Source organism: Triturus cristatus, chromosome 9 (genome assembly GCF_964204655.1).
Source record: "Triturus cristatus chromosome 9, aTriCri1.1, whole genome shotgun sequence".
NCBI classification, from domain to species: domain Eukaryota; kingdom Metazoa; phylum Chordata; class Amphibia; order Caudata; family Salamandridae; genus Triturus; species Triturus cristatus.
This window is the reverse complement of record NC_140592.1, coordinates 214,770,792-214,797,704: the sequence shown is the minus strand read 5'-3', so window position 1 is coordinate 214,797,704 and position 26,913 is coordinate 214,770,792. Positions and strand designations below refer to the sequence as shown.

At 40.8% G+C, this 26,913-nt stretch overlaps 1 protein-coding gene across 4 annotated transcripts in view; it reads left to right on the top strand.

The window, feature by feature from the left end:
- The window catches only part of PXK (PX domain containing serine/threonine kinase like), a 283,519-nt gene that overhangs the window by 179,334 nt on the left and 77,272 nt on the right, over nucleotides 1-26,913 (top strand). For all 4 annotated transcript variants that reach the window (XM_085624745.1, XM_085624748.1, XM_085624746.1 and 1 more), the window contains exons 9-12: nucleotides 13,380-13,481; nucleotides 15,654-15,815; nucleotides 17,267-17,384; nucleotides 26,488-26,566. In XM_085624745.1, the coding sequence (XP_085480871.1) occupies nucleotides 13,380-13,481; nucleotides 15,654-15,815; nucleotides 17,267-17,384; nucleotides 26,488-26,566 (461 nt within the window). The remainder of the gene's footprint in view (nucleotides 1-13,379; nucleotides 13,482-15,653; nucleotides 15,816-17,266; nucleotides 17,385-26,487; nucleotides 26,567-26,913) is intronic.

Genomic DNA, 26,913 nt, shown 5'->3' with positions numbered 1-26,913 from the left:
GGAGAATATGACATTTCCTAACTAAGTTGAGAGATTGAGTTCTATTAAAATTGTGGAGGCAAAGATAAGGCATCATCTTTAGTCTTTTATTTTCTTATCCGCCATGTAACTCATTGTCACATGAGAAAACACTCTTAAAAAAAATCTTAAGACCACAACTCCAATGAGTCCATTATGCAAACATTGTGGCCATTTAGCATTTAAGACGTCCTTATATAATCCCTCAGCACCTCCTCTTTTTTTTTTGCAAAGTGCTTAACTGCAAGGTAGGTTCTACCATCCATCACTCTTGTTTCTGATTCACACACGAGAGCATGCATCACTCATTTACCAAAGAATAGAATGCACTTCACCAAGTTCAGTATCCAGAGATGCAACGTCAACAAACTCATTATTACATTTTAATATTGAATCATTTGTACATCTGTATCGAATGACACATAAACCCAAATACTTACTCCTTACAAAGAGATTCCCTATCTCTGGTTGGGAATAAGGCATGGACCAAGCCCCCCTGGACTGCGTGGTACCGCAGGGCTCATCACTAAGCCCCACGCTGTTCAATGTGTACATGAGGCCGCTGGCTGAGATCGCCTGTCTATATGGCATTAAGATCGTTACATATGCGGACGACACTCAGCTAGTGGTCTCCCTTGCACAGAAGAACAGTGAGCCAGTACAGGTCAACCTAACGACTTGTATGGAAGAGGTTAGGAGATGGATGACGGCATCCTCTCTTAAACTCAACGGCGATAAAACTGAGCTCATGGTGCTCGGCCCTCCAGCTTTGTCCACCATTGACCGCCTATGGCCCATCACCTTAGGCTTACCCCCAATTCCGAAAGACAATATCAAAGCTTAGGGGTATGGTTGGACAAATCCTTAACGCTCAATACCCAAGCAACAAAAACATCTGCAAACTGTTTCGGGATCATTAGAATGCTAAGAAAAAGCCTGCCACTTCTGCCCTTTGAAGCCAAACAAATTGTCATTCAAGGCCTTATTCAATCCCGACTGGATTTCAACAATGCCCTTTACTCAGGGGCGCCGGAATACGTGCTGCAAAAACTTCCGCGGATTCAGAACTGCGCTGCACGCACGTTGCTGCAGATTCCACGCAGAGTATCAGCGGTGCCCGGGCTAAGGACCCTACACTGGCTCCCTGTCAGGGAGAGAGTAAAATTCAAAGCCATGTGTATCTCCCACCAAGCCTTCTGGAGAACTGGCCCCAAAATTAACCACTCCCTGCTTTCCCCCCACTGCCCCGGCAAACAACTGCGATCCACCCACGCATTCCTAGCGGTAGCCCCTCGGATCAAAAGGTCAAGAGCAGGAGGAAGGTCCTTCACGTTCAACGCTGCTAAGCTATGGAACTCCCTCCCCCTACAGCTCAGATCGAACCCTAATCTGTCATCCTTTCGCAAGGAGCTCAAAACGTTCCTCTTCAGCAACTAACTAACCCCCAGCTGCTCTCCTCAAAGCACTATCCTTTCTATTAGCGCTTGGACGCCTAAGGGCAGCAGTCGCGCTTAATAAAACCCCTTTTCATTTCATTTCATTTCACTGTGACCAATCTGCTGTTCTCATTATGTCCTCTGTTCATCCCCTTTTGGACAGCATTACTTCTCATGTGTAATGAGCCTCGAAGGCCTAAACCTGCAAGAGCCAACGAATGCATCTTGTGCTATAGGGGGAAGAAACTGCTTTAGACAGTTTTCTAATGGCAATCAAATACAAACATCCACGTGCATTTGACCATACAAAGCTTAGGAATATCTGGAAAGGCCTGGTATGGAATATACCTCTAATTGAATTTCATTCTTTGTGCAGTAGTGAATGTTACCCCATCTGATATATCCAGGGCTTGCACATATGAAACCCTGTGACATTGAACTAAATATAAAAGAATGGACATTTTGGCGAAAGTTCCTTACAGATAAGATATTTGTTTTAAGGCTATGGAGGGAAGACATTAAAACCATATTACTGTCCCAAAAGTTGGAATGTCTCGGCTCTGGTGAAAAAGACAACCTGATATCTTGGATGAGTTTACATATCACTGGCAGCTTGTTCATTGGAGAATGTCCTGCTGAGGTGACTTACTTAAAAGAAGTTATTGTCGTATAAGATGTACTTGACTTGGCTAGTTCCGAAAGGAAATTTAAGATGTACACTACCACTGCTCCCAAAAGATCCAGGATTACCACCTCCCCCACCCCCAAATGCCAACGTGACTATCTTCACCAGGCAGAACAATACCGTTTGACTGTACCCTCTGTTCAGGGTTTCTTTGAGTGAACAAGGAAGCCTGTCTAGCCAGAAAGACCAGGATTGGACAGCATATCTTGTAATCCTCCATGCTGTAAGATTCAATGATGTGTTTAGCATTTGCTAGTGCAGGAGACTCTGAACGTCCATCAGAAATGATGGAACCTCCGGGAGAGGGATCAGCAAATCCCAGGAAATTTTGAGAATAACTGGAAATCAGACTTCAGATCTCCAGACCAATGTTCTCAAAATCAGATCGACAGACTGCCTAGATTCTTCAGATGCCAATCATTGGACAGGGTAGAAAGGCATGGTATGTGCTCTTCTACAGTCCTGCAGGAATGCATCCACTGCTTATGCATGGGTATCAGTCCCGGGCTCAAGTAAAAGTGCAGTGGAAGGGTCAGATGTTTTGCAAAGAGATCGACCTCAAAAGTACCCCGCCGTCTCCTCATTTGCTGGAAGTCTCCTGTGTCAAATTTCCAATGGCTGGAATCACAAATGTACCTGGAATTCCAGTCCACTGCCTATTTTACTAGATTCGGTAGTATCGACAGTCATTGATATGGGTTTCTCTGGCAAAAGTGTCAAAAGTACTTAGTCAGTTATCCCGGCATCCTGGATCTTGAGCCTTCTAATCGGTGGATGAGCAGGACACGGCACATCGGCCTTTCCTTGGTAAAGTTGTTGATAGCGAAGGAAACTGTTAGAGGTTCCAGCCAATTGATGAAGAGTCCTAACTCCCATATGACTACCTTCCTTGAAAAAAATGCCATTGCATAAACCGTACATACAGCGATACAGTTGTGCAGAGTGTAATATGATGTTTATTATCCTTGTTGAGTGAAATATGCGTTTTATCATCATAATGACAACCCTGAAACCACTCTGTGGAGCTTCAATGTTGTCAGGGCTACTAGGATGATGTGGCATATAGGACCAAATTATACGGAAAGGTTATGTAAATTATGCAGCACAAAAGGCAAATTATGTACACTTTTTTCTGGCAGCATTATTTTCACCAATCTGAGGTAGAAACCACATTTGTGACATTAGCACATTATGTAGCAAATGCAGTAAATCCAGAATTATGTGGTAATTGTAATTGCAATTGTAAAGACATTTGTAAAGCACATGGTTACCAAAGGCATCCCAGCGCTAGAGGTCAAAGTTCATGAACTACATATCAGTTTATGGAAACAGGAAGGTTTTTATACGTTTCCGGAAGACCAGATGGTTAGTTTCACAACGAATGGCAAGGGGGAGGGAATTCCATAGCCTTGCTGCGTTATATGAGAGAAGGCGACCCCCTGCACGTGCTTTCCTAATTCTAGGTACAACTGCCAACTGTTTATTGCCTGATCGCAGGGTTCTCACAGGATGGTAAGAGGAAATGAGGGAACGTATGATAGGTTTACCAGAACCTAACAATACCTTATGTGAAATGCAGAGAGCCTTAAACTGCACTCTCTGCTGAATGGGTAGCCAATGAAGGGAGGTCAGAGCAGCCCCTCCTGACTGTCGTCTGGGAGTATTCAAGAGTTGTCGAGCCGCACTGTTCTGGACAATTTGCAATTTCTTAACCGTGGAGCATGGTGCTCCTAGGTATAGGGCATTAGCGTAGTCAAGACTGGAAAGAATGAGGGATTGGACCACCACTTTCCTTGCAGAGCAAGGGAGGAGAGGAATGATTTTCCGTGTCATCCTCATCAGCCCAAAGCAGCTACTAGCAACTTTCCTTGCTTGCTCCCCAGAATCAAGGTTACGATCCAACCACACCCCCAAACTCTTAATATAATCTTTGGGGATGGGGGAGGGCCAAAGCAACTTGGCTAAGATGGTATTATTTTAGGTACGGAGGGTTTACCCAGAAACATCGGCTCCATTTTAGATCCGTTCAACTTCAAGAAGGAGCTCTCCATCCATGCTGAGACCTCTCCAAGACACATGGCCAACTTCTAGGCAGTGTTGTTGAGCTGATTAAAAGAGACAATCAGCTGCGTATCATCGGCATATGTAATGATTTGGATGCTGAAAGGCTCCACAACACCTGCCAAGGGGCTCATGTACACATTAAAACGCGTGGGGGACAGGGAGGATCCCTGAGGGACCCCACATCGGAGTGGCAGAGGGTCAGAGATGCAGTCTTCATGAAACACTTGAAATGACCGGTCGTCCAGAAAAGAGTGGATCCATTTAAGGGCCAAATCAGTCACTCCTACATCTTTAAGCCTCTGGATGAGCAGCTGATGATTGACTGTATCGAAGGCTGTGCTAATATCTAAAAGCACAATGGCAGCACAGCCCCCGTTATCTAAGATTTTCCTAGTAGCCTCAACCACGGCTAAGAGGGCAGTTTCTGTGCCCTGTTGGGGTCTGAACCCAGTTTGAGTAAGGTGAAGGCAGTTATTGTTTTCCAAAAACACGGACAGAGCACTATTCACATGTTTTTCAGCAATTTTGCTGATCCCTGGCAATAATGGTAAACGCCACAGCTACAGAATCTCTTAACTCCACTGGTCTTCACCAGTTTTATCAGGTAAGCTGTATGATTTGAAGGCCTGTTTACAAACCATGCTGCATGCCGCCACCCTGCTCTGCAGTGCTGGCTGACAGCTATGGAGGCAGGGAGGCAATAATGACTCTTGGTTTACTCACGATGTGTATCAAACTTCGACCCCACAACCAGCGCGCTGCCGGCCGGTCATTCCTGTTCCTTAGCCTCCAGGAAGCGATCCACGGATAATCAAATGCAAGATATAATATTTTAGTAACTTACTACCTGCTGTCCGTCAGCTAGGTAATAAATGCATACGTTGAGCTGCGTGAAGGGCAAGCACTAGGTTGTATGGCCGATGGATGTGATAGAAAATGCTAAAAGAAAGATTCTGTTGTCCCTAGGGGCACGCACGTCATTACCTACGTTACCTTGGGCTCTTATTAATGGTTTTGTTGGAAACAGGTGTCTGACGTAAGGCTCCAAAGAGCAGTAATACCTTTCCCGTTTATTGTTCCGTGAGGGAAAACCACACGCTACCTAGGTTACGAGTGCTTTCGGGACCCGCTTTCATTCACCATTTCGTGAATCATACCAGCAGGGATTTGTGTCATATGATGTAGTGCTGAAGCAATATTTAACTTTGCGCAACACGGCCTGTGTGACTGCTGCTCGTGAATGCCTCCGCTGGAAAAAGGAACTATATATTGGTCAAACAAACAAAAAAGACACATTTTATATGGCAATCTTCTCCTACAAACCAACAATATATTCTCAATGTATTTCTTTAAGCTCCTTATGTTAATAACTGTCCCAGTGAAGTGGAGAGATTATTTTCATAATTTATTAGAGTACACTTAATTTTTCATTAATAGATGTGTGTTTTTGTTCCATTTTGAATAATGGAGATTCAGAGCAGGCTGTATGCTCATTCATATGTAATCTGCTCTGTGCTGGGCCGTTGATATGTGATCACAGTGTCAAAATAGAAGCAGGGAAATAGCACTTTAATAGGCAGTTGTTATGCAAGACCCTCACTTTACCTCAACAGTGTCAATAGTCAGTAGATAGCGTTGGTGACCTTTAAGTATAATTTTTTCACACCACAAAGACTCCATAGCAAGGCGCGATAATTTAAGAAGGTCGGAACTGGAATACATGTTCATTTTTTATTTTTACTCAACTATTTTTCTTTTAAAATATGTTTAGGTCTGGCGTTGGCCAAAACCTTTGGATTTTACTAAAATGTTCTATTTAATTTGCTTACTTTAAGTCATCCCTCATCATCCATTGGACTATTATTGTGTCATTCACATTTTTTTCCACCCACTAGGGTATACTGCATGGAGCACTTGGTCAGCCCATTGGTTATCTTTACAGTAAGTGGCGGCTTTCCACACTTTCACGAGGATCACAACCCCCACCAAAGTACTTATCTTAAGTGCAAGGGATTACCACAGCAACGTTATGCTTTTTGAGACCCCAAAAATATTTTTGCTTTTATTTTATATAAGCGAGGACCGGCAACTCCCTCCAACAATGTAGTTTTACAAAAATTATAATAAATCAAGCATTGGCAAAGCCAAAGGCTGCCCGTCAATGGCAGACCCATTAGTTTGCCAATGATTGTTCATGATTGAACTTGAATGCTAACTTTTTAAAGTTGTGTGCTCTACAGGAAAGGAAACAAAAAAACTGCCTTATAAAAAAATATTACGCATGATTATTATCAACTTATGATTGAGGGCATACTCGGCCTATGCCAAGAGTTACACTGCTAAATCAACTGCTTCTAAGCTGCAGGGACTGATCTGCTGTGCTACTGCTCATTTACTCAACTATTTGTCTGGTGGTGAGATTATGAGGCTCCACCTAAAATGTGTACACAGGCTTTGTGAGTGCTTCCATGCGGCACAGCTTAGTACCTTAAGTAAATGCCAGTGGAACACTTGCATGAGCACAAGAGGAAAGAGCACATTCTTTATGAAAATATGTACTGTGTCACTGTTCTCTCCAACCTGATCTGTGCAGGCTGTGGGTCCCAGGTTCAGTCAACAGTGTCCTAGCTATAGACAACAAGATGAAAGCAGCACTCAGTCATAGAAAAGGATGAACATACTCCTATGGACTGACATTTTTCAACAAACGTTAAATGAAACTGGCTGACGACCAAAAGCAAATAATGGTTTAAAGGCCTGTCCCACAGGCCCTCGCTGTGTAATTTTATGGTTAGCTCGAAACAGCGTCAAGTGTTGCCAGAGTTGATGTTACCAACACCAAAAATGTACATAAAGAGGGCCTTTGCATCATCCCACCTCAGCCAATGGTTCATTTGGGCAGCTCATCTCAGCCACTGCTAGATGTAAATGTAATTTGAATTTTGGATCAAGCCACAGGAGTATTTCAATCTCACCATGAACTACTGGCAATTATGTGTCGGGGATTTTAAACTAACAAGTATATATGTTTTTCCGTAGAAGTTATTGTGCATATAAATGTAATTTTGAGCTTCGAAAACCTTTTTGAACACTCCTATTGATGTTGCACAAAAGCGCAGTTTGTACTTCAGTGTGTTGTGTGACTACTAGGTTTTCTCTCCGAACTGAGTGATGCCCGTTGGGTGCTTTTTGCGGCTTGGCTATTCTGAATTTGCTGCAAGATCAACGGCCAACATGTTTTTTGTGTGATCTTACTTGTTGATACATTGAATGCCCTAAAAGCATCACCTATGACTAGGAATGTTAGCACTGATAGCTTGCCTACCATCTCCACTGACTGCAACACCATTAGATCGCCCTTCTCCTCTTGCTTCATCTCCACATTATCATCCAAACGACCCTTGTAATGAAACCAACAGCATAATGCCATCCTAAATCAATGATAAATGTGGTCTGTATTATAACATAGAACATAAGTTCTCTTTCACTGACATAGACTGAAATACTATTAAGGAGCCAAATCCACAGCCTTTGCAGAAGACACCATGCCCCGTGATAAAGACTCCACCTGTCTTCCTGATCCTGTTCAGCTACACCTAAGCAACAGCACGCAAAGCACAGCACCACAGAAAAATCTGACCACCCACAGGTGCTATTCACGTGAGAGGTGTGTTTACTTACCTCACACTTAATTAAAGACATTTACAGCAGACAGCAAAAACCTACTAACTACTCTCCAAAAACCTGCTTCAAATTAAAATGAGGCTCATGCAAAGTGTACAAACCCACTATCCAACTCCCTCCCACAAGCAGTCTCCTCCAGAGACTGCTCTCCTAATCTCTTATACCTCTCACCACCCCTAATATTTAAAGTAAACCTCCCAAGCACATTACCTCTAAGCCACCCCACAGGTTTAACTACTCTAATCAAAGATCCCGCAAAACATCCTATTTCCACAGTTTGCATGCTCTAAACACAATCCAAGATCAGATTGTCTAAGCAACCTCAGAAGAATCATTACTTCTCCGGCAAGGGACCATCTCCCAGACATCACATAAAATAGTCCCTCCTATGTCTGCGCTTTCTAGCAACGTTTATTTTTGCCCTCATCCAGAACTGTGACCTTTACATTATTTCACTTGAGCAAACCTTGGTCTACCCATCCTTTATACCTCTATTGTATTACTATGATAAAACACACAACATCTTCCACCTTGATGACACTAAACACACTGGAATGGCTATCCACAGGAGTCTGTTCAATGCAGCTGATTAACTCAATAAATTCCTCATTGATCTAATACTGCATTGCAAAGATTGCAAACATGAGACCTAAACCAGGAAGGCTGAAAACTTTACACCCCCCTCCTAAGAGCAAAAAGAGTTGTATTGATGGTTCCTTGATTATAGTACAGATCAACTCACATAAAAAAAAATCACACGATCCTCCCTCCAATAAGGGTTGTCACCTGAATCTAATTTCCATATAGACACACAAAATACACACCTCTTCACCCACATAGATTGGATTAGGCAGACCATGTTTTGATTCCGTTCAATATTCTGACATTACTGCACCCTCACTTGCTAAATTGGAAACAGTTATTTGAAAACCTCAAACACATTGTTAATAAGAAGTCGCAAAGCCAACAGACTTACTTTAATATACTACCATGCCAGCACTGACCTACACAAATGTTCACAGACTGCATCTGTGCCCTATTTTAATTTTAGTTCCCAAGTTTGTAGTGTTGCTGTTTATAAGCTTTGGGTGCTGTGCCGCGCTGCATCAAACACTTGGCAAATTGAAGCTAGAGGAGATGCATAGGAGGCACACAAGGAGAAGGTTTCATAGGAAGATGCATACCCATGGTTGCATATGTTAACACATTAAAACCAGACCTATTGGCTTTGCCAATTCTTGGATTTCTTTGGTTTATTGCATGGTATCTAGCAGGCAGCTAAAGATTTGTTTACCGAGACCTAAAAGTGTGAAGACATGCTGACACATTACCTGGAATTTTGAATTACATTTTTGTTCTTTATTTGTGATCTGATATATTACATTGACAGCTGGCGTGGGTATTGAGAAAACATCTGGACACAAAGTGAATCATGTTAAGATGATTTAAATAACATTTTCTGATTTTACCAGCCTTTTTGCCCTGTCACTTCATTTTGGCTATTTGTGTATTAAACGCCCTTCAGTCAGATGATCTATAAGGAAAAGCTTAGATATTCTATTGAAGCATGTGGCACATTTCAAAACATGCTAAAAACCTCTTCCTCTGGCTGTTTCCTGTGTACAGTCATGTGGGGCAGGACCGTTGAATGACACCAGTGGATCTGCCTTGGTTAGTAAAGGATGTGGTAGTCACTGTCATCATGGCAGTTGTTACTTATTGGCCAACATATGGTGATTCAGGGATTTGTGGAATTCACTGGTGCAAATGCAAGCACTTTCTCAGTCTGTCTATTTTTTTTTAAAGTGGAATTGACAGTGAAAGAGCAACTGGCTTCATGAATAGGGTGAATGGTTTGACGCTCCAGCACCAGAATATCAGTAGAAATATTGAATGAGGAGACAATTAAAGAATACTGCCTCTAAATATTGACAAAAAAAGCGAATTCTTTACATCATTACTAGTCAACCCATGTTGACATTTCTTTGCAAAGCTATTTGTTGGAGTATGCATGCTTATGCAAGTCTCGAACCCTTTATGTGTTTGTTTCCCGCTTTGTATTTTCGCGTTTGATATACTTCGTCATCATTTGGTTTCTTTCGCAGACCTTTCTTATTTTGACTCTGCTATTTAAATTGAATGTCTCTCAGCAATTTTTTTTTTATAACTATTAATAAGTCACTTTTCTAATTCCTTTAAGCTGTTCTGCATTAGTGATATATACATATAGAGGTTTTAAATATAGAGGTATATATAGGTTTTGAATATAGAGGTATAATGGCTCTTGGGAAACTGTGAAGAATTTCAGATTTTTAGACAAGTTAATTTATGATTCTAAGTTCTGTATCAGAATATATCTCTGCAAAAGCACACTGTATTCAGTAACATTTGTGTTGTTCAGCTGCCACATTGGCAGAGAGGGATAGAGGTTACAGCACAAGGGACAGAGATGTGTGCATGTGACCGACCCTGGATTCCTGTGTCTGCCTGAAATGACCGGAGCAAAGAATATCTGCACCTAATGCTTAATTTGAACAGGAGGTTTCGGGTGTGGGAACCGGGGGACACCGTGACTCATTTTTGGGGACCAGCTTTTTTTTTTCCTCATCAGTCGTTCACTGCAAGCAACTGAGGGAAAACCAGGCAAATGGGAAAGAAGTAGGAAGAGAAAAACGGAAAGCCCATTGCAAAAGAAGAAAGCTGGAAGCTGTGCGAGTGAGGTAAAGGGGCAGGGAGAGTCAGATAGTGGTTATAAGAGGCATGAGGTCGATTTAAGATGACACTGTCTGGGTATTCGGTTCGCTGCCATTTAAAACCACAGGCTGCGGGTTTCCGAGCAGGTCTTTGGGCATCAGTACTCTTTCCATTATAATTAAACACTGGATTTAGCCTTTAGTGCTAAGTTCATTCAGCTTATGGCTTTCAGAGAGATATACCACCAACAACATTTGAATATTATTTCAGATCGTTACACATTAATGTACTTAAGTCAGTCATATCCTCGGGAGCGGTGGAGGAGGGCATTTATAAGACAAGTCTTTTCAGTTGAATTGAGGTTGCAAGTGCACTAATGCCTGTCAGTGAGTGTTAGTTGAACGGTTCTCAAATTGCCTTGTTAGTCTTCTGGGCTGCATCAAGTGTCAAGTACTTGTAAGTTGTCCATTGTGACAAGTTCAGCTGATGATGGCTTCGCAGGCCTACAAGACAATGTTTTTCTCCCTTTCTGTTTTTCTCCCCTTCTGTGAATTAGAGGAGAGTGATGATTTTGGGAGATCTGAGACTAGGACCAGCATTGAGACTGAGAGGCTACATCATTTTAGAGAATGTTACTTAGTCTGACTCATTGAAGGCTCTTGTCCCAAACCTTGTCACATAAGCCTCAGGCTCCCAAAATTCAGATAAACCGCATCCATCAAGAGAAAAACAAGATAATCTCTCTATTTTCTGGTCTGACAGATGCGATCCAGCATTTAAGTACCTTTAGGGGCATCCTTTGACAATGAAGAGTAGTTTTCAATCAAGGAAGTTTTCATCATGCATACATTGCATTCATTCTGAGATCAGGCCTGCTGAATTATTTCTTTGATTCATGCTGAAGGATTCTTGGCAGAGGCTAGTGTAGTGCTATGTACCACAACTTTCTTGTGTCGCAGCATAACACTTCTCCAGGTCATTCTTTAATTTTGGTTGGCATTCAGTAGACCCCTTTGTTTTATACTGTATGATATTAATTTCAAACTGACCTTTCAGGGAGGAGTGTTCCACCCAATAGTATTCCCAAAGAAAATCACGTTATTGTCAGAGATTCCGGTAGTGTTTAAACAGGTAATCACATTATTGTGCAGCCTAAAATGTTTGCAAAGTTGGGTATCTTCTAGCAAGGCACTGTTACAGTTGGATGCCTTCAGAACTATTTATTTTTTTAACAGAAGTCTTCCTGCAGATCTTCAAATGTGATAAAATATTTAGATGTTATAATTTGACCTTTGTGTTTATCAACCCGCTTTGTGCAGTTTTGACACAACACTCAGTTGGATGTATCCTGGGATCTAGCTTTAGCCTCTTGCATAGCCTCAGCTAGATCTTACTGGAGTGAGGTAGCCCTTGGCTTTGAGAAGACCAAGATTTGTGTTGTCTGACCCACTAAAGGAGAGATTGGTTTCTGGTGTAATTACCTATATGTCAGCCAGTGTAGATCTGGCTTGCCCTTTATACGGCACATGGTACAGTAATTCTAACTACCCACATATAGTGTTTTAATTCCGGTATTCACTTGAACCTGTGTTTTTTTGGCAATATTATTTCAGTGCGTTTATGAATTTGCAGACTAGCCAGTCATCTACTTGAATATTTGTCTGAAATATCTAGTCGGTATATGAAGTGGAATTGTACTAAAAAGATATTTTGCCAATGTGCCAGATCATCTAGAAAGTGAGTCATTTTTATTGATTCAAGTCTGTTCTGATCTGGTTCCAAACGTTGTTACCATGTGGATGCGTAGCCCACACTGTGGCCATAAAGTGGAGTTAATCTATTCCTGGACTGTCATTCCAGGTTGAGTTTCTGTAAGTATTTCAAAGTTATGGGCACCAAACCCCCAAATATTGCAATAAGTTCTTGGGAGCAGATTCAGATTTTCATCCCTTTGGTATCATCTGCACGATGTCTGAATGACACTTAACTAACCCTCAGCCTTGAATGCTGTGCCTGTCTAAGTTGCTTGGAAGCTGAAATATGCCAGAGTTGCCCATTTTAGCAATACAAATATTTGAACCTTACGTTGCAGCACCTGGAAGCTGCAGCAAGGTGATCTGAGCTCTATACAGAACAAAATAATGAGGGAATAAAAATGTAGCTATTTTTTTCCCTTGAAATCCGTCCATATGCTTTTAGTGTTGCACTTAACAATTAGAATGCCTTGCTGCTTGAATGTGTTTAGAATGTTCACGGCACCCACAGAAATATGAATTCCCATTAGTTTCTAGTACAAAATATTCCTTGTAAATATTTTAAGCAGGATCATATAGCTAGATTGTAAATTCATTGACTTCCTTACTGTGACTGCCCAGAGTTGAGATACAGCTAAATTGTCATTATTGGAGCTTTTCAGTGTTTAAATGTTGGTAGATCCAAAGTTCTTGATTAGTTTTCTTTGCAAAGATCTGTAGGCAGTTGGAGTTCCAAGAGTTGACCTTGTTGCTGGCAATTGCCTCCCCGAGTTGGGGAAGATGCTTTGACAACAGTGGATGGTCACTGACAAATACATTTCCTCTTTAAGATGCATCTGGTTTGTTAGCAGTGAAGTTGTGTACCGGCCTACATCTTCTCATTACTTGAGATAGCTTAGTTGACAAGTGTTTGCTGATTGGAATGACAGTAGCATCAGTGTTTGCTTAGCAGTACATGGTGTTTGTCCATTTTCTTGTCCCGTAGCATTTTGTCTCGCTCTTGAGTTTATACAACTGTTCTTCACCTGTCTTCTGTTATTTTAGGCAAAACCAAAAGACCCATTCCTGAAGAAGTACTGTAATCCCAAGAAGATCCAAGGACTTGAACTTCATCAAATAAAAACATTTGGGCGCCACATACTTGAGGTAAAACCATCCTTTATATAGTGAATGAATGAATGTTGTTTTCTATTTGTCCATTAAAATAACAGTTCTTTCAACAGCTTCACATAAGGCATCATGAAAGTTTACTCTTTGCCTTAGGTGGTCATTTTGTTTTTTCATTTAACTTGGTTAAATATAACAAGTAATCATTTTCTATTACTCAAGCAGATAAAACTGGAAGGAAACAAAGTCTACAAATTTGTTGGGGTTTCGAACAGCTGTTCAGGTCTAGGTTGCCAGTTCACCTCCCTGACCCCACACCTAAGTCATTAGTGAGAGAAATCATTAGTGTCTGAGGGTTTGTCAAGTAGGTACATTTGAGTTTGATGATCTCGACCAAGTTTGCACTCATTGAGGGCCACACACATGTATCACAGCCTCCATTTTCCATTTTTCCATTTAATACATACATACTATTTAGCACATGCATTAATACTGTCATCTGAAACGGCTAAGCAGTCAGAGAAGGTGATCTGCATTGTCTTATAAATATTATTATTATATTATTCTAAGTATGTAGCAAAGGCTACTTGAAGGCTTCAGGCATTAATGTCATGTTTTGGTACCTCCATAAGAGCTTTGAAATAAAACTAGGAAAGCAACCAGCAGCTAAACATTATCTTTGCATATTTTTGTATCTACGTGTGTACTTCTGTAACGAAGATCGTGAGTATGTATGTATGTGCGTATATATAAACGTGTGTATATATATGTGTGTCCTTTAAAAGCCATAGTTAAAGTACAGGCATAGTTACAAATTACAACAAAAACACACCAAAATTCTCCAGCCATGCAAAAAGTAACTCGCACAACAGATGCAATACCCGTGCCCTCACTCTTGTGAAAGATGCGATTACACATGACATAAACAATGTTACATGCGTGATTACTTCTCACAGTAGAATTAACATCAATACAAAATGCTCTGAGTGCAATTTTATTAATTGTTTGAGTATGTGTTGTTTAAAGATGTGCTTTTAGGTGTTTTTATTTCTAGGTTTAATTGTTTGAGGGGAACACGACTGGTAGGTGTAGCAGTGTGCGACCAATCTGGTTTAACTTTATATTCAGGCTCCCTTGAGCCGGTGGAGTCGACGGACTCATGGTTACGCACCTGCGCGCTACGAGAGGTATTAGACCTGATAACGATTTTAGCAGCTTACACAGCAACCCCACACATTTTCCTACTCCCTGCTGACGAGAGGCAACTACCTCGAAACACGTGTCCAGGGATGGCACACGCCACGCATACTTGCATTCACACTCGAGCATAGGTGTATCCGCCGACGCTGACCTTCAGGGACCATTTTCATTGGGGGAACACGACTGGTAGGTGTAGCAGTGTGCGACCAATCTGGTTTAATTTTAATTGTTTGAGTATGTGTCGTTTGAAGATGTGGTTTTATTTATAGCTATACATTTTATGTGGTCATAAGCATTGCATTTGATGTGCAAGTTGTGATTTCATGGCTGTTGTGTGAGTTATTGTGTGCTTAGCTAACCATAACTGGTGAATTTCAGTTTTTTTGTCTTCTTTGTTTTCTTCTATTCTGGAGTATAACTGTATTTTTAACTGTGTTTAAATGAATGCTTCTCAAAGCATCCAATATGATTCAAATATGGATTCATTGATAATTCATGAAGAACAAGGGAATTTTTGTATCACTTGGTGGGTGGCTCACCAGACTGTCAGAGAACCTCGCCACCAAATCCCACTCACCCCACCCACCAGCGGAGCAATGCTGTCTTGTTGAGAGATCCCATCTGCCTGAAAGGTTTCACTAAAAGTACCTCTGCTGGTGTGATGGATGCACTACCATATTGACGCGGTCTGCTCAGCAGGCTTTTTAGTGTTTGAACAACAAAACTCAAAAGAAGCGGTGTTTCTAAAAAGAAAAAAAAAAATGTCACTGGCATCCAGAAAGTTTTTTCCCTGCATCTTGGACATTTATCTCCTGCTTGGGTTTCACACCTTGCATGACCATCCTGGGCAGAACAAATGAGGGCCAGATATCCTACCCTAAGCATGATCAGACTGCCGTTTTGATGTTGATGAGCGGGGTGGTTGTTGCATGGTACGTTTCAGCATCAGTTGTCTAAAACTGTACACCTTCAGGTGTCTCATTTAACTAGTCCGTTCTTTTTGATGCTCAGGTTCTGAAATTCTTGCATGAAAAGGGTTTTCCTTATGGACATCTTCACGCTTCTAATGTGATGTTGGAAGGGGATACCTGCAGGTTATTGGACCTGGAGAATTCTTTGCTTGGATTGCCATCCTTTTATCGACCCTACTTTTCCCAATTCAGGAAAATCAATGTAAGTTGATTAGGACATTTTAACATTGTTTATTGCTGCCTTCGAAGCTCTAGGCCAGTCATGTACAAGTGATGATACTAGTTTTTAATTCTGTGCCTGCGAATTAGCTTAGCTTTCATAATTTCAGTATGAATGAACTGCATTTGAACGTTTGGAGGAGTACATGGGGTATGAATTCCTAGGCCAGTTTTCAGATATGATCTTTTAAAGATTTAGATCTTAAAATGAGACGATGATGTAATCTGCTGGTGAAGATATAGTATGAAATTCAAAAATGCTTCCTTATAGAATTTAAATAGTATCTCTTAGTACAGATAAATAAAAAAATGAATATATAGTGAGTTGCTGATCAAACTACATGATTTATTCACCTTGGATGCAATGCCAACTGTTGTATTTTATTGGAATACTCGTTTGATACTGTAGTATCCTTTCCGATGTTAATAATAATACAAAATGAAGGAATCTAGCACGTACGCAAGTTAACCAAAGCTGTCCTCTCATCTGCTCCTACGTTTGACTATGTACTCCACACTGACCAGCAACTCATCTTCGGTCTGAAAAAGCCCATTGATCACACAAAACTGCTAAATCAATAGTTCAATATTTGGTAATTGTCTTTGTTCTGCTTTTTCCTTGTGTTTATACATTCACAACTTAAATTCTTCTTTATTATGTACGACAAATAATTTGAAGTCGCTGTCTGACTGAGTTCAAACATCTCTAGTTGCATTCCTTAGCCTTTAAAAAGAAATTCCTTTTTTTATAAAATCGCACCTTGGAGCTTGTAATGTATGCCAATGCAAATAAATAAGCGCCTCCTGCCACGCAGGAGATCTAATTCGCCTCCTTTGTGATCTACTATCTGTTTAAGTGTTAAAAAAGTCTGGTCTATAACCGGAACGTAGTTCCGGACAAATACCCACAGGCTAGTAGTGAGTTGAAGTTCATATCAGCCAGAAAGAAGAAACTGTGTGAATGAAACGTTGATGCACCTAAAGGCATTGCTAGAAAATGGGCATTTAAAATACAGTGAGGCCCTTCTTATGAAGTGTCAAGTTTTGATAATATTGTGAGGTAACTCGGAGATCATGTAAATTTGATTAGGTGGTATACCCTGGCTTATGTAGATTAAAAATACAGACATAATAGAAATATATAACAAACAATAGGAAATCAAAAATAGTTATGAATCAATGAATAAAGTATTATCGTAGTTCAAGGCATTGTTCATGAATGTGGCGTTGCAGTTTGTTTGTCATAGAGAGTATATTTGGTAAAGATGTCATGCCTGGTGCCTTCAGAATACACCATTTTCTGATGAACTAACTGCTTGGTCAGTATTCATTTATAAAAGTTATACTTGCACATGAATAGTTTGCATAATGTGTATGAGATGTTTTTTAGAACTGATAAACAACCCCTCCCCCCCTCCTTTTCTGTTTCTCCAGACTTTAGAAAGTGTTGATGTGTATTGCTTTGGGCACTTACTGTATGAAATGACCTATGGCCGCCCTCCAGATTCCGTTCCTGTGGACAGCTTCCCTCCAGCACCATCGGTCTCTGTGGGTCAGTATTCCGCCTGCCTCTATCTACTTACCTCTTATACAGCAGCACTGCGTCAAGGCTGGTTCTTCTTATGAACTGCCTTTTCTGGATTGCACTTTTAAACCCACACTGTAAAGAGTGATCAAGTTCTACAGGGTAAGCTGGAAACATGATACCAAGCAAACAGTTCAACTGAAGCGTGTGTGCAACACCATCCCTTTTATCAGCAGACTGCTACTCGCAGACACAGCTTTTTTCTTTTAAACCTGGACCCTACGAAAACAAGTAGATTCATGTATCATAGACTTAGTCATAGTCTTTTTGGATTTCACAAAGGTGTACACCCTTTTTCCTAGTTAATAAAAGGTACCTATGCATCTAGTGTGGGAAACCTCCTAAGTAGTAACTGTGAATACCCACAAAGCTCTCTACATTCCTGACCGTCCCCTGGAACTTCAATTTCCTAACATAATAATTAAATTTAGGACTTCTGCAAATCATCCACCCTGCAGGTTCTCCGCAGTTTTGAGTTACACAAGCATCTATAAATATTGACTGATCCTGCCTTTCACTCAAGATCTGTCCATATTGGGCACATTTGTATTATGGTGTGCAACAGATCCTGTAAGATGTGCCCTCACTGGTCAGTACAAAAGGTCTTCCGCAGTCATATCCGGTTCACAAAAGATGTACAAAGGAGCCAATAACTTTCCACATCTGTGTGATTGAGCTCCCCTGATTCATCATAGAACATAAACTTGTCTTTTGAATGGCTTTGATCAAATGGGTTATTTGTCATTTGCATTGGCAGACTTTAATGCAGGAGGTTGGATGTAACCTGCTTGAAAATTCAGATGACCATTGTACAGCCAACACGTCTTTAAATATAACTGTTGTGCCACTTGTTTTTCTGAAACATCATTTTATTAAATTCTTATTGGTGGGCTCTTACAAGTACATACTTTTTCCCATCACTCGGTTTGCCAATAGTCTCTCTGCAGCAAGTAGTAGGTTATTAAAGGGCTAAGAGTGGGATAAAATGTTCAACCTGTGATGGAAATGTAGTCAAAGGATATGTGATATCATTTCCACTATCCCTGGCATTGTGACGAATCTGCCTCATGACAACGGGTGGGGGTGTTTGGAGGGACATTTCTCGCTTGACAATGCATTTCATGGTGGTCCCTTTTTCAGATGTAGACATCTTTGTTCATTAGTTTGCCCATCAAAATCACTGTAGTTGTCATTTCCTTGTACGAACATTGAGAAGAAATCCTTGATATGTGGATGGAGTTTGTTAAAAACACGATTGTGCATTAACAATAAGCATGTATGTATGTCATGGAATAACATATATATTTTTTTAACTCAAGGATGGTACTATCCTCGCCATGGATTGATGTTATCAACACCGAAAGTCCAAAATGAACGGTCACAAAACAGATCTCCAATCCATCATAGTTGATTCTGAGACATTACGGCATATAAATGCTCTTCCAGATGATGTAGTCCTTTGTCAGGAATAGGTACCTCGCTCCAGCTGCAGTGTAACCTTCTCACTCAGTCAACACTTAACAGCACCAGCCCTGGACTCCAGCTTGCGCTAACCATAATGGGTCTATCTTGCAGTGGCACGCAATAGTCCTTCAACTGCTTCTACAGTACTGTAGACCTAACTGACAAGTTATCTATTGCATTGCAGAAGATAGTACTTCGTTAATGGTAGAAGGACTATCTTCTGCAATGCCTTCAATTAGGTTTTTAGGCATGGAGACGTTGCTACCACCTTCCATCTTATAACCTGTGCTTAACAGTAACAGTTTGGAGGATTCACATACACTCTGCATCCCAGGTTGATTTTGCTCCTCACTCACACTTAAATCAGTGTTCTTGTCCATCTGAACAGGAAAGTGATTCATAGTCTGTAAGCATGCAAAACAGTATTTCACCAGATATTTGAATGCCATGTCTACCCACCTTTTCCTTAGCTCAGCTAGTGCTGAAAAGCTTTCAGATATAAAGTCTTTTGTCATGTTTTTGCTGTTATTTGCCATGGTGTTGTGCTTCTGTTGCGGACACATCTTTCCATGGTAATAACACAGAAAACCGTTATTTCTGTGCAGAATAGAACCGAATAAGGAAAACTAAATATTTACAAGTGATAGCAAAGCCCTGTTACAGTTTGACAATTGAAGTCTTGCAATCTTTTTTCAAAGGTGTTGTACACCTACAAGTCTTAGATTTTAACATTGAATAAAATTCCTCTATAGGTGATAGACTTCTTGAGATTCTTTACAAGGCCACACCTGTTTCAGATTTGTTTATCTACCACTGTTTCCCGGGATTACATTACTTTCCAAATCGTTCAGCTGGTGAAGGTTTATCAAATGTCTTCTCTCTTGAAAATAAAAAACTCCCATCTCCTGGCCCTAGCAGAATAACTCTGCACAAAGACACCTTCAGAAGCCTTGATGTGCTTGGCTAAGAATTTCTTTCTCACATTCATGAGAAACATGTTGCCCACCCTTTGGTCTTGTCAGTTTGTGGGAGACCGTTAAGGTTTACTTCTGCGTGGTATCCATGTGCTTGGAGAAATATATTCTTTCACTGTATAAAGGAAATTGATAAGGTCTGAGCAGGAGTCCTTTGAACTTGAATTGACTTAATATCAGTGGGGACCAAGACATGCTTGACAAATTTGATGATAAAGACAATCGGGACATTAGGTTCAAAGTACAAACTGCTTTACCCATGTACGATGCAATGGCTGACGGACCTCGTCAGGTGAGAGTGTGAGTCCTTAGAATAGGCAAAGGATGTTTCCTTAGTGTCTTGATAAGGCAATGTTTCCGGTAACAGAGGCTAATGGGCAAATTAATCAGATGTTTTCAACTGGTAATCAGTACTCTGTATTTAGTCATCATATGCTCAGGTGAAATTGAGATATCCCACAATAGTGGTTGACTTTGTGAACATTTTCACAGTTTTTGACCCTCAAGTAACTATTCAGGAATATTGTTGCAGTGTGTGGAATTATTAACTATTTTAAGGCTCCTGTCCAATGATCTGGGAGTGGTCCAGTCTGAGGATGCCTTTTTATGTTTAAGAGGAACTGATATGTTAAGTTGTCTTTTTCCCTTGGCGAGAGAGGCACAAATCACAGTTTTGTCAAAGTGGAATAAGTACTTCAGATGTTGCTGGTCATATCTTCCACCTATCTGAGATGCTGTCAATAATGCCACACTATGTCTAAGTACCTGATTTAGAGTGTGGCAGATGGGTACTCTTTCATAAACGTGATGGACAGACACCCCGTCCTTTTGAGTACAAATGAATTCGGATATAATGCACTTGTAATAAAGCAGACAGGATATCCATCACATTTGTGACACAGAACCTGCAGCCAAACTTCAAACTATGCCCTAAATGTCTTTAGACCTGGTTCATCCTAGCGACACTGCCTAGTGCAGGGAGTCTCAAATTACTATAATACTTATAGGCACAAAGGCTGAATTTAAGCCTGTTTTAGCAACACACAATGCAGAGAAGTTTCCCTGGTCTACCTCCTCAGCAATCACTGCATCTTAGATGTAGAATCTATGCACTCTTATTTCCAAAGTAGACAATATATGAGCGAATTAAGCTTCAGAGGGAACCCTCCATGTCTGTCTTGTTTTGCAATAGTTATTTTCACTGTTGATGGTGCTGCTTAGAAAAATAATCCTTACTGAGATAGATTATTGTAGGGTTAAGATTAATAAAATTGAATCCTTACTATCCATATATGCTGCTAATATTATTTTATTTTTGCAGCAAGTGGAGGCCAATCTCAGGCTACACTTCATACTGTGCACAGATAACGGAGTTCTCTGCCTTTGTATTATCCGGGGTAAATTGAAAATATGTATTCCCTCTAGGCAAATGTCATTGAGTTCTGTATCACACATCCCTCTCTATTGGGCCCTAAAACAATCAGATATTATGCCGTTAACACTATTCATAGTGAGGCTGACACCTTGAAATACAATGTTATGACTTGTTGGACACACTACAACCAGATGTACCTGGGTGGCTGAATCTTTCCACATCATTGGCTGATAAGATCACTGTCATTATGTTATGGTATTGCCTCATTATCTGCGCAGTTTGGCTGGTGTTTCACTTATACTTGATATTTATTCTAAAGAAGGTAGCTCTTTTATTGCCAAGTTGAAATTGGTTGGCAAGTATCCAAAGCTAGCTCTGGTCTCCTGTATTGTGCTCTATTGCCAAGTAAAGTTCAGCAATTGAACCTGCTACCCTGCTATTTTGCTCCACTGTTATTTTGCTGATAGACCTCTGGTTGTGCTTAATGAACATCCTCTTTGAAACCTGTCATTTGCTGGGGATACATCGGATACCAATGAATTGCACCATAACTGAATGAGAGCCCTCAAATGCATACAAGTGATATAACCCTACAACAACATGCCCAACTATGCGTCTTTGTCATAGTCTGCCAGATTCTTACAATGAGCGCATCTAGTAACGGGAGTGAAGCAGAGATCCATACGTAAGCTAACGTGTTTCCTAAACATTGGGTCATCAAATTTGTGGATCAGTCAGTGAGTTATATGCAGATCAAATTGTAGAAATATGTGTCATTTAAGTCTATATCCCAGTTGCCCATGTTTTATGCTTCATTCTTGACTGTATTTGCTTAGGGCTGGTGATCGTTGCATATCTAGTTTTTCAGATTCAGTCTTTAAACTTATTTGTAACTTTATGCCATGAAAAGATAAGAGAGGCTTTCCACAATGACGTACGAAGTTCAGTGTTGGGACAGCAGTGTATACAGCCATCGTTTTCAGTACTGAAAAGGACTTCATCCTTAAGGAAAGGCACACAAATTTTATGATAAGAAAGGTGCTTTATTAAGATACGAAGCAGCAACCAGCCCATGGACAAGGCAGTGACCAACTGACCATCCTACATGCACACATCCTCACATTCTAACCCTCCGTATTACATCACAGCCTGAGTACCATTCCAAGGTCCTTGTTCTAGATTCAACCTTACTGAGAATCTGAGGATTGAGCATGGTGCTCCTCGAAAAAAAGCCTTATAAAGGGTAACAGTTTCTTTCGTAACTTTATGTCTGGGGCACCCGACTATGACATTTATCAGTTGATGGTGAGGCCAAAACTAAGCCTAGTTGAAGAGTATGACTGTTAAGATGTACATTTTTATTTGAGTGTTCTACAAGCAAGGACACGTACACCCCACGTAGCCCCACAAACTTCTCTTGTCCAGGGGTCAGTCACTGTTTTCGATCATATAGAGGTTGTGTCACATGTGGAGTAATACACATTAACAACTGCGTGGCGAGCTGCAGTGTTATACACATTTAGGTTTGAAAATGTAATGCAGAAGCGTGTTAAACGCCAGATAGCCAAAGCCCAGCTGATTGATAAATCCTGAGTGGTAGGGTGGCATACTAGTCGCATGATTGGCGGTATTGTTTCATCTTGCAACAATTTTGAAGAAATGCCCACTGAAACCATTGTCTGTCCTGGTGGGTGTTTCTTATAGGTAATAATCCTTGAGTCTTCCATGAGAGGTTGCTTTTTGGTTTGCTTGTCCAGGACAGATATGCTGCAGCAAATGGTAATGTTGTACTTTGTGGCCGAGTCACCAGGTAATGCTTCAAGGTTGAAACAAGTCTTGGTTAGATAGCATCAGTTAAGGCAGGTTTATCTGCTTATTCATTGTCTTTAGCGTTGCTGGCCTCAGTGACTTTGGGGGCTTGGTATGCCATAATCTAGTAGGACATAAAAATGTAAGAGTGAAGCTTGATCCATTTATTTACACTGGAGTACAAATGTACAAACAATTTATTGAGTATAGGCACATGTGAATTGTACGTAACCAAGAACGTTTCCTTAGGACTACAGGTTAGGAGAGCAGACAATTTCATTTGGAATAGAGGTTGCCATGACCATTTCAGGTGCCAGGTGAGGCTTGGCAGCATTTATGTATTTTTTTCCACTTGTATAGTGCTGCATACTGTAGAAACGTCCTCGGACTACTTATAAGACAGCCAGCTATTCCAGAAGTGGAATGGGGAAGAAAGCAAGACTGGAGGAATAAAACAGACCGAATGAATTCAGGCAGCAGTACAGTAAAATGGCAAAGCAGGCACAATATTTATTGAACAAGATTGTAGTCAAATTCTTCTAACACTGAAGGAAGTTTTAGGAATTATGAATATCTGGATACAAAATGTTCCAGAGTCTTGCTGCTTGAAAGGTACAAGAACTCCCTCTGTTTCCAAGGTGTCAGATGATGGATGTGCACACTTTCCACTAGAGAACACGCATAAAGCTCATTAAGTTGGCTGTGGGTAATGTTGAATTTGAGATAGAGTAGTTCTGTCTACTCAAGGAAATGAGTTATTTGGTCACTTTTGCTTTCCCCAAGTATGTTTCTGGTCACCAGGTGGTGAAATGATTGTAGTTTGGTGATAATTTACGTGAATCAAGGCATGTATCTAATTACACGGTTCTAGGTTGACTGTGGCAATTGCTCTTTGGGAAAGTGGCAGTAGCATGGGTATGTATTCTACTTATCTGAGTAGAATATTTTTTTGTCAAGTTACTCATTTCTCCTTAGCTTCAAAAAAGCGTGGTGCCCAAGATGACTTCAAGGTTACTGGCTGTCTTAAGTGTGATTGAAGCTAGGTAAGATGAAGAGTTGGTTTGTTTTGAGCCACTTAGAATATTCTTTGTCATATGGTCGCCGAATGCTCAGCTATGATCTCATCCATTGTTGTACTTGAATGAGATATTCTTTTTGACTTTAGAAGGCTTTTGTGTGAAAGCCCACACTGTGCACTTGTGTGTTGGCTAAAGGTGTGAGGGGCAAACCCTTGAACATCCCTTTTATGATGATGGATTTGGAACGGTCCAATTGTTCCTGCCAAAAGGAACAATCCTAACCATCTCCGGATTATTTAGGATTACTTCTACTATTTCTGAAACCCTCATTTGGTGATGCAGGCTCTTCTCTAGGCTCTTTGACAAATTTGAAATATGGCAGCAGTGAAGCCTTTAAACAGTGAGGCATTGTTTGTGGTTCCTTGGTCATTCAGTAGGAGTTGCGTGCATCGGTTTTGGCGTGTTTAAATTAAGAGGTAGTCCGGACGATCGGTGTCTTTATGACAATATCTTGCAAAACTAGGATGGATTTTTAAAATATGTATTTATCCTACATGCACCTGATTCTTTAAAACCGGGGTTGCTTGAATTTACCGAATGCTGTCAATTTTGTCTGAGATTTGTCAGAATAATCTTGTGAAGTTTCTGTATCCATTCTCTAGTTTGTATACTGTTAAGAATTAGGAAATATTGAGCTCTACGGTTTAGTTAATAAACTTCTATGACTTTTCAATGAGAATTACCTTTTTTTAAATTATAAATTACTTTTTTTTGCCTCTTTTGCTGGTCACCGGGTGAGCCATTTTCCAACAGTTTCTTTTAGAGTGTTGTCTTTATAGCTTTGTTAGTGCTGCTGTAAACCATTCACCTTGCATTGTTTCATGCATTCAAATTCTATCTGTTCTGAGCAAGATGTGCATTCTATTTGTTCTGAGCAAGATGTGCACTTCATGGATGCCAATGAAGTGCCCTTCATGGGCATCCTTTTCTGCCTGTAGCCTGCATGTTGTAAACCAGGGAGAATGTTTTATAGTCTGTACAGCAGTGATTGCTAAGGACGAGGGGGATAATCTAGTTTTACAAGTACATTTCAGAAGCTGGCATTATTTTTGTAACTTTGTTCTGCCTAATAAATAGAAGGACCAGAGACATTTTAGCATCAAGCATTTTCTATTTCAAAATTGAATATGGAACTGTCCACTTTAATACTGAACGTACACCTAAGAATATTAGACACCGGTCATTGATCAACTGTGAATATTCTTGCACCTAAGGGGAATGGACCAGTAGGAGGCCTCTGTGAAGCTTATCATTGGAACTATTTCTCTATTCTCAAGCAATAGCATTTCCTGCACACTTGTAGGCTAGAGACGCCTTTAAAGAATGTTTGGGGCAGATTGTTAATGTATGGTCCTTATTCACCTGTTCATAACCAGTCCAGCTCTTTATATCCCAGAGATTTGAGTAGAGGTTAGCCTGTGGGCAAAGCTGGCCTTGTGCACTGGGACAGTGCTGGCGGCTCACTATACGTATTCTGCATTGTTGAAAGGTAGCTAGGTTGACAGCCATCCTGTATTGTTGAAAGGTGGCTAGGTTGGCAAATATGAGCCTGAATGTAGTGGCTGGAACTTTATGAATTGCTGTTATGTGTTTAGCAGGACCAGGGCCGGACTGGCCGTAACAGGCAGAGGGTATTTCCCCGGAAGGTTGGTAGGGTGGGGCCCGGTTTTACAGCTGTGGGGGCTGGGTTTTGTTACTGGGGCCAGTTTTTGCAGCGGTGCTGCATTATCAGCCCCCAGTAACAAAAGCAGCAGTGCACCCCCCCCAACCTTCCGGGAGGGCTGGTCCGACAAAATTGTCAGGGCTGGTTTGGGTTCCCAGTCCGGCCCAGAGCAGGGCAGGGGCCTTTAACCTCAGTCTTCGTAGTATTACAAATGGTATGACTTCCTTCTTCGGTCTCTCATAGTGCCAGGCTATTTATCCAGTGGGCCTTTTTATATAGGGCAGTAGTCTGAAATATAATTTAAACGGTGAAGACTCTTAAATTCAGTCTAGTTTCTCATCCCCTACCCCTCCTATCCAGTGCAGTGATGATGATATACTAACCAGATGATACATCAGCCAGCAGCTGCCAGTAGGCGAAAGATAGAACAAAATCACTGTGGCTCCTAAATCTCCCTATTTGTTAAGCTCATTCTCTATCTCCAGCCACCGCAGCTTCAGCTTCTGTTGTTCAAAACATATTCATTATATCCAGTGTATGTAGACAAAAGCTATGTTGATGTACGTCTTAGTGGAGACTGGTTGTGGTGCTCCACCTCATAAGGCAGAGATGCATTTCCTCTCTAAAATGCTCAAGTTTAGCGTGTACCTGCTTTTTAATTTTCAAGTGTATTTAGAGTGTTGTGTCGATTTTCTGTTTTACTTAGTGTCTGTGCTGGAATCCATACTGTCCAGTGAAGCCAGTAAAACCGGTATGCCAACAGTCTCTCAACTTTTACAGACACCGTAAGTCACCCTTTTTTTGTTTGTGTTGCTCCAGATTTCGTGAAAGGGCCAAGAGTATTTCATTCTGTGATAACTTCATTATAGTTAGTGCTAGGTTGCTGCAGAGTGGGGTGCATGTAATGAATTTACAAGTTTAAATAAGCAATAGATGGAACTCGAGTTTTCAAAACTGCATTGTTTTTTTCTTTGAGAATTCAACCGCAGGGGCTTGTCCTTTGGGCGACCCACCTGGATTTAAGACATGTATTCCATTGGCTTCTGTGATAGTCTTGGTTGTAGTTCCATCATAGTCACTGAATATTTTTGCTAATTTAAACAAAATTATTCAACATACAGTTTTCTGAAAT